The 15,288-nt window shown below is 35.0% G+C and overlaps 2 protein-coding genes and 1 pseudogene across 5 annotated transcripts; 1 reads left to right on the top strand and 2 right to left on the bottom strand.

Annotated features, from left to right (window-relative positions):
- Window positions 1-820: 820 nt before the first annotated feature.
- Window positions 821-1,838, bottom strand: LOC103485516 (thaumatin-like protein; annotated as a pseudogene).
- Window positions 1,839-3,321: 1,483 nt separating this feature from the next.
- LOC103485517 (uncharacterized) lies at window positions 3,322-6,914 on the top strand. 3 transcript variants are annotated; one of them, XM_008443163.3, is made up of 5 exons: window positions 3,322-3,475; window positions 3,697-5,516; window positions 5,949-6,153; window positions 6,245-6,441; window positions 6,522-6,914. In XM_008443163.3, exons 2-5 carry the CDS (start codon window positions 3,722-3,724, stop codon window positions 6,581-6,583), a joined length of 2,259 nt encoding a protein of 752 aa, XP_008441385.1. In that variant the 5' UTR covers window positions 3,322-3,475; window positions 3,697-3,721; the 3' UTR covers window positions 6,584-6,914. The 3 variants fall into 3 exon arrangements, with proteins under 3 accessions (XP_008441385.1, XP_008441386.1, XP_016899434.1); XM_008443164.3 differs by having other exon boundaries at window positions 3,373-3,475; window positions 3,606-5,516; XM_017043945.2 differs by having other exon boundaries at window positions 3,429-5,516.
- Window positions 6,915-7,503: 589 nt separating this feature from the next.
- LOC103485518 (ribulose bisphosphate carboxylase/oxygenase activase, chloroplastic) lies at window positions 7,504-9,896 on the bottom strand. 2 transcript variants are annotated; one of them, XM_008443165.3, is made up of 7 exons: window positions 9,716-9,896; window positions 9,168-9,496; window positions 8,950-9,055; window positions 8,760-8,845; window positions 8,208-8,680; window positions 7,849-8,130; window positions 7,504-7,757 (listed from the first exon to the last, which is right to left on the bottom strand). In XM_008443165.3, the coding sequence occupies exons 1-7, from the start codon at window positions 9,746-9,748 to the stop codon at window positions 7,642-7,644; spliced, it is 1,425 nt and encodes a 474-aa protein (XP_008441387.1). In that variant the 5' UTR covers window positions 9,749-9,896; the 3' UTR covers window positions 7,504-7,641. The 2 variants fall into 2 exon arrangements, with proteins under 2 accessions (XP_008441387.1, XP_050937896.1); XM_051081939.1 differs by having other exon boundaries at window positions 9,168-9,511; window positions 9,716-9,845.
- Window positions 9,897-15,288: the final 5,392 nt, after the last annotated feature.

The raw sequence follows: 15,288 nt of genomic DNA on the forward strand, positions 1-15,288 counted from the left end.
TAGTGCCTTTCAAGTGTTTTTCATACTTGACTTGAAGATTTGCATCCAACTTCATATGTCAGTGCTTCAACAGATAAGGTAAGGGTTGATGAAAGACATTAACGCTTGGTCTTTTGCTTGCCAATCTTTGTACAGAGGGTTACTGATTTTGGTTGTTGAAGATGAAGTGGTCTGATTTCAGTTGTTGAAGACGAAGCGGTCTGATTTCGGTTGTTGAAGACGAAGCGGTCTGATTTCGGTTGTTGAAGACGAAGTGGTCTGAGTTCGGTTGTTGAAGACGAAGTGGTCTGAGTTCGGTTGTTGAGGACGAAGTGGTCTGAGTAGTTGTTGAGGAACTCACAGTTGTGGAGTTTGAAATCGTCTTCGGAGGTGTGGGAAAGGATTCGTCAATAAAGCCGTACAACGCTTTCAGCATAGGTTCAAATTGGAACTTCCAGAGGGTGTAGTTGGTTGAATCAAGCCGAATGGATATTAGGTTACATATATTTGTTAGAAGGAAGAGGGGTGATGATAGTTCTTTGGAGGTTGAAGAAGAAAAACTTGCTTCGGTTCCCATGGTGGAAGAAAGAAGAAAGGATCGAAGGAGAAGAAGACACAAGTCAAGAATACTCTGATACCATGAAAACTAATGTCCAATGATTAATAACTGAAGTGTATTCTCATTGATTAAATCTGATGGTAATTGAGAGTATTTATAATACTTTGTTATAGTACAGTATTATCAAAACAGAATAACATCAAATATAACAAAATATTTTAAAACGTTAAATACATGATAATAACTATTTGATTTATAAGCTAAGCATTTCAATTACACGTCTTCTAAATAACTACATTAAAATCAAATACTAATATAAATTTGTTTTCAAATAGAAGTAGGAGGACAAAATGTAATAACATATGTAGGTGCCCTACACACTTTAAGCCCCGTAATTTCATCATACGCATAACTATATGCCATAGGACATATTGCCTTAAATAAATGCCCAAATATGGACGACTTACATTTTTTCGCCTCTACATATTCCCCTCTACAGCAATACTTAGCCGATTTCGCCGCCAAACAACCGCTTTTGCAACCTACGATTTTCCCCTCTCTCTTCACCTCCAACACCGACGGGTAACACCGGTTCAGATCCGCCGCACAAGCCGCCACCCCACACCCGACCCCCCGCCTATCGGAGCCATCTCCACCGAGACATTGAATCCGTCCACCAGACTCACGTCGTAGTAATGCATTGACGATTTTGAGGTCCCTAGTGTCATTTCCACCACCGCCGGTGGGACCCCACCCGTTCCTCTGCATTGGAGGAGACCGGCGCAGTCCCCCGTCTGACAGTAGCCGAACCCGGTTTTTAGGTCGAAATGACAGCCCTGTCTTGGCCAGACTCTGCCAGACCATCTTTTCGGCATTTCAATTACTGTCTGTTCTCCTGTGCAGAGATAGAATCCGCCGTCTCTGGGAGTTGGGTGGCCGGCGTTTCCTAAAATTCCGGGCCAGATGCTCTGTTTGCAGTTGTTGACGATGATCAATTGAACCCCATCTGGAAATCAAAACAATAGAATGTATAAATCATAAGGAAGTGTAGAAACATAATTCCCCTGTTAATAGAATGAAATGAAATGAAGAACACAAACCTGCAAAAGGAAACAAAAACAAAGTGAAGAAGAAGAAGAAGAATGAGTAATTCAACATTTTGTTTTTGCGAAGGAAAGTGGGAAGTGGGGAGTGTGAAAGAAGAATATGATGAAGAAAGTTGAAAGTGGGTTCCTGATTTAAAGGCGTCATGATTTTTTGTTTGTGGAACTGTAATTCTTGAAACGGTTTATGAACGAAGAAGGAGAAATGATTTCATTTCAAAGTAAAACTAATCATTTATTTTGAATATTATGTTTATGATAGAATAATCTGTAAAGTTAATGTTATTCTTATTTGTGTGTAATGACAGCTACATCGAACGCTATAGTCAATGGATTTTCATTGATGTATAAATTTTAATAGACCTCAATTGTAAAAGTAATTTGATTGATAAATTTGTCATTTGATAAACTTTATACAATTTATTACTATATTAGAGAAAAACTTGATAATGATGCACTTATCTAAGTTTATATATTGTACAACGATACACTTAGATTAAAAAAAACTTGAGCTATTCTTCTTTGCACCCCATACACACATCTCTTTTACCAACCAACACTCATCCACACCGTTTGTCATCATCTACTATTCCATCTCTTCGTCGCTTACCTCTCTCACCTGTTACACATACAGTCGTTAGTTATCGATCAACTGCTCTCTCTCTCTCTTTCTTTCCACCAACATCTCTTTTTCACCAACTAGTATTGTCCAGCACCATTTTCACCACCACCTATTGCTCCACTTTCTCTCCGTGTTATCTTTCTCTATCAATTGATTGTTTAGACAAATATGGAATAAAAAAAGAAATTAAAAATCCAAATTTGAAGTATATTTGCAAAATATTAAACATGGATGACACACCTATGAAGTAGCATATTCAAAAACCAAATTATTACCCATTCATAAATTTTATGTAAAGAAATACAATATGTTAATATGTTTTCAAAAGTTTTTTTTTTTTAAAAAAAATAAAAACAAACAGAATAAACAAAAACTAAATTTAAGATTTATTGAAAGTCAAGTATAAAGTCTAAAATTGAACCATTGAAATAAAATGAGTAAAATTAAACAAAGATAGTTATAAACCTAAATTAAACCTTTTAAATTTTGTACATTACAAGAGAGAGTGTGCTTAACTGCCTATAAGATATTTTTTCCCATTATTTAATTAGTTAGTATGATTTCAAACACCAATTACTCATTTAGTTTTCTTTGCAAATTTGTACTAAGAAACACTTTGATTAGATATGTATTATCATTAATTTTGAGTGTAGAATTATGTTGAATTTAAACAAAATATCAATTCAACGACCCAATTGATAGACAGCCAAAAACATTTTAAACCTTTTTATTTATAAAAAAAAAATAATAATAAAGAGAGTAACTTTAACAGAAAATAAAGGGAATATTTCATAGTTCATTGTCAAAAGAAAAAAAAGGAATTATTATTTTTGAAACGTGTCAAAATATAATTGGGGGAGGAAGAAAGGGGTGCAGCATCCAATTAAATCACTCTCACCAGTTATCGGTCATCAGTGGTTGGGCGTCCGGTCTAGCGGCTTCCGGTTGCGTTTACAACAAATCCGGTTCGGAAAAAGAGATGCCACCTAATAACCGGATCATCCGGTGGGCCAACGCTAAATCAAGTAAACATAACCGGATGTTATTGCCCTAACCGGCCCATCCGGTTGCGATAAGAAAACCACCATTTCCCTTCCCATCAAATCTAACAACTCATAACTTCATAACTCAAACCCTAAAACCCAACTCGGTTTCTTTTCTTTTCCCCCAAACCCGAACCCGCCTTCCTTCTACAAACTTTTCAACTTTCCAGTAAGCTTCTATCAATCAATCTCTTTGCTCTCATACTGTTAAATTCCATAGATTTATCAGCTTTCGATTTATAACATTCATGCTTTCTAATTTTTTATTTTTATTTTTTATTTTTATGAACAACCTCGAGATTGAACGTCTTCGTTTGAAAAAATTGCGGTTTCGTTTTTTGATTTTCTTGCAACGGAAATTTATTCAACCCGTGTTTTAAATTTTGGAAGGTGTCTGTCTGTTGAAATTGCGAAAATGAGTTCTGGGTTGCAACCAGTTCCTATAACGCCCCAAAAACATGACCCTGCGTGGAAGCACTGTCAGATGTTTAAAAATGGGGATAGAGTACAGCTTAAATGTCTATACTGCCACAAACTTTTTAAGGGTGGTGGGATTCATAGAATAAAAGAACATCTTGCTGGTCAAAAGGGTAATGCTTCTACTTGTCATAGTGTTCCTCCTGAGGTTCAGAATATAATGCAAGAGAGTTTAGATGGGGTAATGATGAAGAAGAGGAAAAGACAGAAGCTTGATGAAGAGATGACTAATGTGAATGCTATGACTGCTGAGGTAGATGCAATTTCTAATCATATGGATATGGATTCTAGTATTCATTTGATTGAAGTTGCTGAGCCCCTTGACACCAATTCAGCTTTGTTACTAACTCATGAGGAAGGAACAAGTAATAAAGTGGGAAGAAAAAAGGGTAGTAAAGGTAAGAGTTCTTCTTGCCTGGATAGAGAGATGATTGTTATTCCAAATGGTGGTGGTATATTAGATTCTAATAGGGATCGTAACCAAGTCCATATGGCAATTGGGCGATTTTTGTATGACATTGGAGCATCTCTAGAAGCAGTAAACTCAGCCTATTTCCAGCCTATGATAGAATCAATTGCTTTAGCAGGCACTGGGATTATACCACCTTCATACCATGATATTCGGGGTTGGATATTGAAGAACTCAGTGGAAGAAGTGAGGGGTGATTTTGACAGATGCAAAGCCACATGGGGAATGACTGGTTGTTCTGTCATGGTTGATCAGTGGTGTACTGAAGCAGGTCGGACCATGCTCAACTTTTTGGTGTATTGCCCTAAGGGAACGGTGTTTTTGGAATCTGTGGATGCATCTGGGATTATGGATTCCCCAGATTTGCTTTACGAATTACTCAAAAAGGTGGTTGAACAAGTAGGGGTGAAACATGTTGTGCAGGTGATTACTAGGTTTGAAGAAAATTTTGCTATTGCTGGTAGAAAACTTTCGGATACATATCCAACCCTCTATTGGACCCCATGTGCTGCTAGTTGTGTGGATTTGATTCTTGCGGATATTGGAAACATAGAGGATGTAAATACTGTGATTGAGCAGGCTCGATCAATTACAAGATTTGTCTATAACAATAGTATGGTTTTAAACATGGTCAGGAAGTGTACCTTTGGAAACGATATTGTAGAACCTTGTCTCACAAGATCTGCCACAAACTTCGCCACATTGAATCGGATGGTTGATCTGAAACGATGTCTGCAGAACATGGTTACTTCTCAAGAATGGATGGACAGCCCATATTCGAAGAGGCCAGGGGGACTTGAAATGTTGGATTTAATCAGCAGTGAATCATTTTGGTCCTCATGCAATTCAATTATTCGTTTGACAAACCCTCTCTTGAGAGTTTTAAGGATAGTGGGTAGTGGGAAGAGACCTGCAATGGGATACGTTTATGCAGCAATGTATAATGCTAAACTAGCAATTAAGACAGAACTTATTAACAGAGATCGATACATGGTGTACTGGAACATCATAGATCAGAGATGGGAACACCATTGGCGTCATCCTCTTTGTGCTGCTGGATTCTACCTGAACCCCAAGTACTTTTATAGCATTGAAGGAGATATGCATGGTGAAATCCTATCAGGGATGTTTGATTGCATTGAAAGACTGGTTTCTGATACAAATGTTCAAGATAAAATAATTAAAGAAATAACCTCGTACAAGAATGCTAGTGGAGATTTTGCAAGAAAGACGGCTATTAGAGCAAGAGGGACACTGCTTCCAGGTGAGGGTCTAATCTACTGCTGATTTTTAGCTTCCATTATGCACCATTGCACTTCACCAACTTGTTTATATGGACTGACTTGCGTTTCTGAAAAGTGCTTCGAACCTAGAACAAGGCAATGGCAGATATTGGCCCATTACACATTCTAAGATTGTTTATATAACTTGCATGCTAGGGACTTGTGAAGCATCTATGTTTAGATAATGTGTGTGTGTGTATGTGTGTGTTTTAAATTATACTGACCATTAAATTTCATTCTGCATGACTCTCATGTCCCACTCAAATAAACTTTTAATCTGGAGCATATCTGTTTCTTAGCTATCTTCGACACATGTCTAGAGCGAGACTTTATCTTCATGAATATATTCTTTTTGGTTTCTTAGTTGAGTGATCTTTTTGTTGAATCCTTACCTTTGTTTATGTTTCTTGTAGCTGAGTGGTGGTCAACATGTGGAGAAGGAGGCTGCCCAAATTTAACTCGCTTGGCCACTCGAATTCTGAGTCAGACCTGCTCCTCAGTGGGGTTCAAGCAAAATCAAGTCTTTTTTGATAAGTTACATGACACTAGGAATCACATTGAACATCAACGTCTTAGTGACCTTGTATTTGTGCGCTCCAACTTGCAACTTAAACAAATGTAAGTCAAACAAAAAGGTCATTACACCATGAGTCTCTTGTTTGAAAGGTTGGGACATTCCTGAAGGTTTTTCCAATTAATTTATTGGCAGGGCCACTAACGTCAACGAACATTATCCAACTGACCCCCTTTCCTTTGATGGCCTCGGCATTGTTGACGACTGGGTTTGGAAAAAGGATTTAAGTGCAGAGGATTGTGGGAATCTAGAATGGACAGTACTTGAGAATCCTCCCTTCAGCCCCCCTATGCGTTTACCTCAGAATGATGGTTATGATGACTTGGTTGCAGGTGATTACTCTATTATAGCTTTATTGATTATCTGACCCTGATACCACAATCCCTGCTAAAGTTGTCTCTCAAATGTGCAGGGTTTGATGATTTGGAGGTTTTTAAAAGGCAACGGGAGAGTGAAGATGACAATATTTCATAACACGAAGCTAGCAATGCCTGCAAGCAAGTCACACAATTTCTATTGGTCGGTGGTCTTACTTGTGTCGATTTACCTTGTAGATGGTATGATTTTTTCTAGCTCTTCAAGAGCAGATTGAGTGTTGTATGCCTCTGTAGTAGAATAGGTCACCAGGTCAGTGTATCTTATAGGTAAGCAAATTAGTTTTGTAGATTACAAGGCTTTTAGGTCACTTGCGCTTTAGATTATTCAAATTAAAGCTGTATATGCTAACGATGGAGGGAGACACCCCTCAATTAACTTTTAACGATATCTTAGTTGAGCTTTTTATGCTGAAAAATTCTTTGCATCCCTTCGAGATTGCCATCACATGAACTCTGACTGAAACTATTAAATCAACCACTTATTTTGAAACTTTTTTCCCATTTCTTTTAATTGCAAGTTCAACGGTAATATTGCCGTTTGTTCTTGCCTTCGGTCATATCCCAGGTCTATACTACAGGTAAAATGAATACCAGATGCATTGCTTTGCTTTTGTTCTAATGGAACAGTTTCATCATCTCTATTGTGATGTGGTTCTTGGAATCCTTTTGTCTTTTAATGAGGTGTTTAAGGCAAGACGTAAAGTTATGAAGTCTAAAAAGTTGTGAACTCTTAGGATTCACATTTTTAGAATTTAATAAGGTTTAAAATTGATTTTTTTTTCTTTTTTTTGTAGCGAGGGGTTCATAACTCTTCCCAACTCTGCACCTTCCAACTTCTTGACACCCCTGAGGTTTTCGACCCTCAATGATTTTGCATTCATTCTCTGGATGAATGGTATAACCAACAAGTCTGAGAAAGGATCTGAATATCACAAAAACTTTTGAGACACTAGTCTGTTATCTACCAACACAAACGAAATATCTCAATATTGTGGCAACAGGTAAAAAACAAAGAAATAAGAACTGAAACCCCACACCAACTTTAAAGCATAGAGTAAAGCTAACCGGTGGATATTTTCATACAAACAGGAGACAGTATTTTCCTAATTAAGCATGAGTGGAAAATGACCTTCCACTTCACAACTAAAAAGGAACCTAAAATACATAATTGCAGCTTCCATCATCACTCCTGGCTGTTGGGTCGAAGTTATCTGCATTTGGGTCTGTACATCCTTCAGGAATAGGCAAACTCACCTGCTGCGCGGCTTTGCCTGCAAACAAAAACACCAGCTTAGAAGAAGCTGTTTTTGTTTTTTCATACTTATTAATTAAACACCTATAAAAGATCAAAAGGGAGCTAACCATAGAATGTGCCCCTTTTTATGGCGTCTTCATTGGCATCTCCAAGAGCGGCCTCGCTCAAGTACTTGTCAGCCAATTGGACTCTCTTCACATTCTCTTGTTCCTGAACAAGCATGTTTCCATACTCGAGGAGCTTCTCTAGGGTCATCTTTGGCTGCTCTAATGTTGGTGGTCCTTCCTTTGAGTTGACAAGTTTCTTAGCGATATTCTCTACTCCGACTGAACTAGCCCACTTCCTCACTTCATCGTCGTATACTCTTGCCCTTAGGGCACCAAAGAAATCTGTATGATCATGGTTTAGTTTACAAGGAGGGAAATGAATTCAAAATATTGACTCATAGTTTACACTTGAAGCTTACCAATGGATTGGCCAGGGAAGGTATCAACAAGCTTGATGATGTCTTCTTTGGGAATGTTGTCGCTCCTAAAGATTCCTGAACACACACCAATTCGATCTTCCCGAGTAGGTGCCCAATAGAATTTTTCCATACGACCATCACGGATGAGAGGAGCATACAACGTCGAGAAGTCGTTACCCGTCACAATGATGGGAACACGAGGGTTCTCCTCTTTGTTGTACATTCCAGGTAGCTGGACATTGGTTGGGTTGTCAGCTATGTTCATGAGGGTAGCATTGACCATCTGGTTGTTCACAGTGTATTGGGTAGTGCCACCGAGACGACCAGCTCCTGCATCGAGATCATTGATGAAGAGGGCACACATTTTCCCCTTCTTGATTATGTCTGCTGCTTCACGGTACCTCTGTCGAATCAATTTTGCCGGTTCTCCTGCATTACCACTCTCCAATTCTCCTGCACTCATCATAATGGGGCTGAAATAATGAAACAAAATGTTAGCATAGAACAGTTGAAATGGCTAAAACAAAAAGGATGGGGAAGGATGAAACGAACTTGATTCCCATCTTGGCAAAGACAAGCTCACATTGGAAGGACTTTCCTTGACCTTTGCCTCCCCAGATACCCAAAATCAGAGGAACCTAAGGCAGAATGATTAAATCAATCAACAAATAAAAGAAATAGCCAAACCCAGCAATGAAACCACCAAACACAAACAGTAAATCAGTTTTCTGTAGAATTGAACCTTGATGTTGGGAAGTTTCATGAAGTTCTTAGTGATATGAACCACTAGTTTGTCCATAAAAGCAGGAGCAATGTAAAAACCCTCCACATCGTTGTCTAAATTGTACCTATATCATCATCAAAATCAACACCACAAATATTCTAGATCGTCAGTTCCATTCATTACTAAACCATAGATAAACAAACATAAAAAAGATCTACCCTTTTTCGAACACTTACTGACGAAGTCCAGCACTTAAATATTCATAAGAACTAAGAACAGGATCATGAGTTCCTGCTCCAGTAGGAGCTTGAAAGAGTGAGTCAACCATTCCTTTTCCTCTGGTAATGTCTTGTTGATCATCAGATATATCAAAAGCAAGCCCCTTCCATTTATCCTTGTTAGTTTGTTTCTTTTCATCAATCTCCTCTGCAACAGCAACTACCTTGAAGCTACTTCCTGAGGAGACCTTTGAATTGGGAAATCTGAAGTTGGCTTTCTTCAAGTTGCTGCCTAAGAAAGTAGAGCTTTGAACTGAAGGCCCAGCAATGGCACCATTTAAACTCAGCTGAAATATACCGAACTAAACATAATTACACATCTAGAAAAGGGGAAGGCTTTAAGATCTCAAATTCTCAACATAACTTAACAAGGGAAGTAAAAAAGTTGAAATCTTTCCGATGATCTAATCCATAAAACTCAAGAATTCTAATTAGAAAAAACAGAGAAGATTAGAGTGACTTGGGTTGTTGTAAAGTAATGTGATGGTGGGAAAGATTTGGATTACCGGAATTCTGTTGACGGCTCCGGCGGTGGCCATGGGTTTAGAGAGGAATTTGGAGTGTGTTTCACTAACTGTTTGATAGAAGAAGTTGAAGGAAATGAAAGGGGGAAGAGGATATTTTTGTAGTAAGAAGAATGAAGTTTCGAGAGTTCAAAGTTCGATGTAGGCAGTGGATAGGCTTTCAAATTGTTAACGACCACACAATTTAGTTTGTTGGGGATGATACGTGGCATCTTGAAACTGTGTCGTTTGATGTTTTTGTTTTTGTGGTTTTTGCTTATTCACTGAAATTATTGTTACCATATTCACCACAAAATTAATAATAATATTGGGGAAACAAATTTTAAAAAACTGACACTTTTTTAAAAACAAGAATTTGACATTACATAATTGGAAATATAAAGATTAAAATGACATTTTAAATTAAAGCGAAGGACGGGGGAGGATTGATGGGATTATATTATTTGTATTTAATTGCGTTTGAAATACCATTTAGTGAATGTCTAAAATATTTTATTGCTTTTTGAATATGGTTAAAGACTTATCGGGAAATATAATGGCGTGACTACGTTAGTACGCAATGTTTAGTGTGGCTAAGCACTTTAAGATTGCATGACTTGTGTGGGGGTATGGGCATACTACTTGTAAGGTTTATTTTTGGACACATGCATGGGGTGCATACTGCATACAATGTCGGCAAAGTAGAGATATCGAAATTGCAAAGTTTGGGGTCAGTTAACTCATCAACTCACCCCTTTCCTCTTTCTTGAAATATTAATGAGCTCACCTCATCAATCCACCAATCAAGATATTATCTCCCTACGTATAAATCCTAAGGTTTCTACATTTTAGATTAATCAATAATAAACTTGAGGCCTAAAATACATCGGAGGTTTATTAAAAGTACCAAAAAAAGAAAAAAAAAGAGTATCAATGATATTTTTAAACAAAAAATAATAGAAATATAGCACGTGGATAACATAATTGTAAATATAGTACAAAAATTAATAAAAGACTTAAAAATCACATATGTAGTCACTATTTTGGATAGGAAACCAGAGTTTAGTCAATCATCATAGATGAAAAAGTTAGCAAGCAAAAAAAAAAAAAAAAGAACAACTAGTAAAATTACAATCTTCTTCAATTAACCATTTTCCAAGATCAATTACTACTTATAGAAATAGAAAGTATAAAAAATAAGGTAAATTAAGTTAGGACATAGATTGTTTCAACTTAAGAATCAAAATTTTTCAAATTAAAAGTTATCATGGATAGCGACTAATTGATAGTTTATTTTCTAAATGATTTAATTTAAAATAAAAAAGAAAAAAAAAAGGAAAAAGTAAAACTAAAACTTGGTAGAGATTTAAAAGAAAGTGCAATAATTGAGGAAGTCCAAGAAAGTGGGATTTGAAATAAGAAAGATATGGTATGGCATTCTTCTCCAAACGGTTTTGTCAAATATATTCACATACTATTTTTGTTTGTATTATAAGAATAAATGTATATATGTTTTTGTTATTTTGGATTTGGGAGCTTCCAGATTTATTACTATTTTTTATAATTTAATAATTTAATTTAGTGTAGAAGTAGAAGAGGTTGGAGATTTGATTAGTGTGTGTTTGGGTTGGACCCATTAACTTTTTAGATTATTCTACTTTTCCTTAGAACTCTCTTCAATATTCCTATTTTCACATATTTATAAATTCCACATCCACATAATACATGAATATTCAATCATTTCTAATGCCCTAAAAACATGTTTCCAAATATGAGAATTAAGGAGAGCAACACCACATCATTAAGTCTAAATATATAATGCTTCTAATGCCTAAATCACAAACTCCATTTTGGTTTTAATAAGAGTTCTTGGAAACATGATAAATTTACTTCTTAATTAATTATGAAGTTGTAATAATGTATTTGTCAAAACGAAGAGAGGTTGAGGTGAAGGAGGTCAATTTGGGTTTTTGACCCAAAATCTCTTTTTTTTTTTTTTTAGATTAAGGGTTCGGTCTTAAAAAAACATGTTTTTTCAATAAACTCATTTTTGTTTAAAATATTTTTCCTAAAAATGATTTAAAATACACTTAAAGATTTATTTTGGATGGCTTTCAAACACTTTTATTTAAAAAAAAAAAAAAACTTGTTTTTAAATTAGACACTTGAAAAATGTAATCCCAACATACCATAAAATAGTTTAGAGCATGCCTTATTCATCAAATGAGAAAGATTGGTATGTGCTTAGTAGGTCAACTGCTTTTTTTTCATCTTTAATTGGGTCCAAGGTGTGATTTTTCTCATTTGAATTTTGTTATTTTCTTGATTGGATAGTTTGGGAACTTGTGTAAAGTCGACAGTTGATATTATTTATATAATTAGGAGTAATTTAAGGTTAACTTTATTGGAATAAATTATTATTATTTATATTTTTTAATGAATGAATACGTCATGATGGGATACTTTGTGAAAATTAATAACTATTTGTGTTTCTACGTGAATGGATACATCACTTTATGAAAAGTATTATAGAAAAAAGACATGACTTTTCGAATGGTCATGAATAAGTCTATAAATACGACCCTTTTCTATTTGGTTGAAGAAGAGATCAATTTCCATAATCCTTTGTTTTCTTCTAAAAGATTTTATCTCTATTATCCACAATCTTGATTTTCGATAGATCTACAAAGTTTAGTTCGTTGATCTTCTAGACGGGGTGCTACCCATAAAAAAAAGTGACTTGTTCTATCTTGGAAGACAATTACTTTCAAAATTCAAATACTAGGGTGATTAAATTTGTCTAAGGAGACAACGTGAATTCGTTTGGCCAAAATCTATAATATCTATATGTTTTTCCTGTTTTGTTGTGTTGATAATTTTCATAACAATCTTAGGATCTTTAATTTCGATCTCAAACAAAATAGAATGATTTCTAATACCCAAAAATTTAGATATAATTTTTTTCTTCAGGTTTTATACAGACCCTTTTTAAAAGGAAAAAAAAACTGAATAATTTTATTTTTTTGACGTTGGGTTCTCTATGAAATATTTTCTTTTGTATGCAGTGAGAAAAATAATTGTATTAATTTACGATTTTCCTTTGAATGCCGATAACAACCATATTGACTTGGTTGCTATTTATTATTATTATTATTATTTTGGCATTCATTCAGTAGCATATTCATTTGTTTCGATCCATTCCAATTTTTTTTTTAAAATTATATGTTTGATTTATCTTGTTTCGAAGATATAACCTCAACAAACTTTAATATAGTTCCTATAATTGGTATTGTCCATGGAAAGAAACCTGAAAATCTTGATGGTGTCGATTTCAAGCGTTGGCAACAAAAGATGTTGTTGTACCTCACCACTTTAAATTTGGTAAAGCTTCTCATGGAGGATGCTCCCATTTTACCTACAAGAGAAACTGACAAAGAAAAGCAACTTGCAGTTAATGCATGGAAATATGTAGAATAGTTTTGCAAGAATTACATTTTGAATGGTTTAACAACATACTGTACAATGTGTATAGTAGTGTTGATTCAACAAAAAATCTCTGGAATTCATTAGAGAATAAGTACAAAACTGAAGTTGCTGGTGCAAAGAAATTTGTTGTTGGAAAATTTTTGGATTACAAAATGGTGGACTCCAAAACTATAATCATTCAGGTTTAAGAAATCCAGGTAATTTTACATGATATACATGCTGAGAATATGACTTTGAGTGAGTCTTTTCAGGTAGCATCAATAATTGAAAATTTGTCATCCTCATGGAAGGACTTCAAAAATTATCTCAAGCATAAACGTAAAGAGATAAAACTTGAGAAACTTGTGGTCTGACTTGGGATTGAAGAGAATAATAGAAAAAGCGGAAAAATGTATTATGGATAGTAACATTAGATCCCAAGGCCAACATTGTGGAAAATAAACCACAAAATATCAAAAAAAGAAAGTTTTCTGGTGAAGGTTCAAATAAAAAAATTGTAATTCACAAAAAAGTTCAATGGGAAGTGCTTCAATTGCAACAATATGGGACATCAACCTAAGGATTGTCGTAAGCCAAAGAACTTTCAGAAAAAACATGCTCACGCTCATATCACAGAAGTTGATGAAGTATCAGATGATGTTGCAGATATTGACCTTTGTGCAATCATTTCAGAATGTAACATGGTGGGTAATTCCAAGGAATGGCGGGTAAACACTGGGGCTACTCGTCATATTTGTGCCAACAAGAATATGTTCACATCATATATGTCAGTCTCTAGTGGAAAACAATTATTTATGAGTAACTCCTCTACTTCAAAGGTTGAGGGACAAGGAAAAGTGATTCTTAAGATGACTTCTCGCAATGAACTTACCCTCGACAATGTGTTTCATGTTCCTGACATTCGCAAGAACTTAGTTTTTGTTTCATTGCTTAGTAAGAATGACTTTAAGTTGGTCTTTGCATCTGATAAATTTGTGCTTTCTAAGAATGAGATGTATATTGTAAAGGATTATTTAAGTGATGGTCTATTTAAATTAAGTGTAATCACATATGTACCTAAAAGTATTATTAATAATAAAGTATCTACTTTTCCTTATATTGTTGAGTCATTTGTTTGGCATGGCATACTTAAGAAATGTCAATTTTAATTCTTTGCGTAGGCTAATTAATATGAACTTGATTCCAAAATTCACTTTTGATACAAATTATAGATGTGAAGTGTGTGTGGAATAAAAAATGACCAAAACATCTTTTCATTCAACTGAGAGAATTACCAAACCTTTAGAGTTAATTCACAATAATATTTGTGACTTGAAATTTGTGCAAACTAGAAGTGGAAAAAGTATTTTATTACTTTTATAGATTATTGCACAAGATATCGTTAGGTTTATCTACTGAAAAGCAAAGATGATGCCATTGAAGTATTTAAGCTTTATAAAAAAAAGGTTGAAAATCAACTTAACACAAAAATTAAGGCAATAAGGAGTGATCGAGGTGATGAATACAATCCTCTTTTTGAACAATTTTTTCAGAACATGGTATTATTCACCAAACTACTGCTTCTTACTCACCTCAATCTAATGGAATTACTGAACGAAAAAAACGAACACTTAAAAAAATGATGAACACAATGCTTATAAGTTTAGCTTTACCCAAAAATTTGTGGGGAGAAGCTTTGTTGACAGCAAGTTACTTATTAAACAGGATACCTCATAAGAAGTCACAAAATATTCCTTATGAAAAATGGAAAGAAAGTAAACCTTCATACAAATTCTTAAAAGTGTGGGAGCGTCTAACAAACGTTACAGTTCCTAAACCTAAAATGGTTAAAAAAAGGACAAAAAAACTGTCGATTGCATAATCATTGGTTATGCTAGCAACAATTGTGCATATTGATTTCTAGTTCATAAATCAGATATCTTAGATATACATGTTAGTACGATCATGAAATCAAGGAATGCAACATTCTTTGAGAATGTTATTCCACACAAAATGTCTTGTGAAGCAAGATCACAAAAACGTTCTTTTGATACTATAACAAGTGAATCTCAAAATAGATCAAATGTTGAGTTAAACAAGAATGAGGAACT

This window comes from Cucumis melo, chromosome 3 (assembly GCF_025177605.1).
Source record: "Cucumis melo cultivar AY chromosome 3, USDA_Cmelo_AY_1.0, whole genome shotgun sequence".
Lineage (NCBI taxonomy): Eukaryota > Viridiplantae > Streptophyta > Magnoliopsida > Cucurbitales > Cucurbitaceae > Cucumis > Cucumis melo.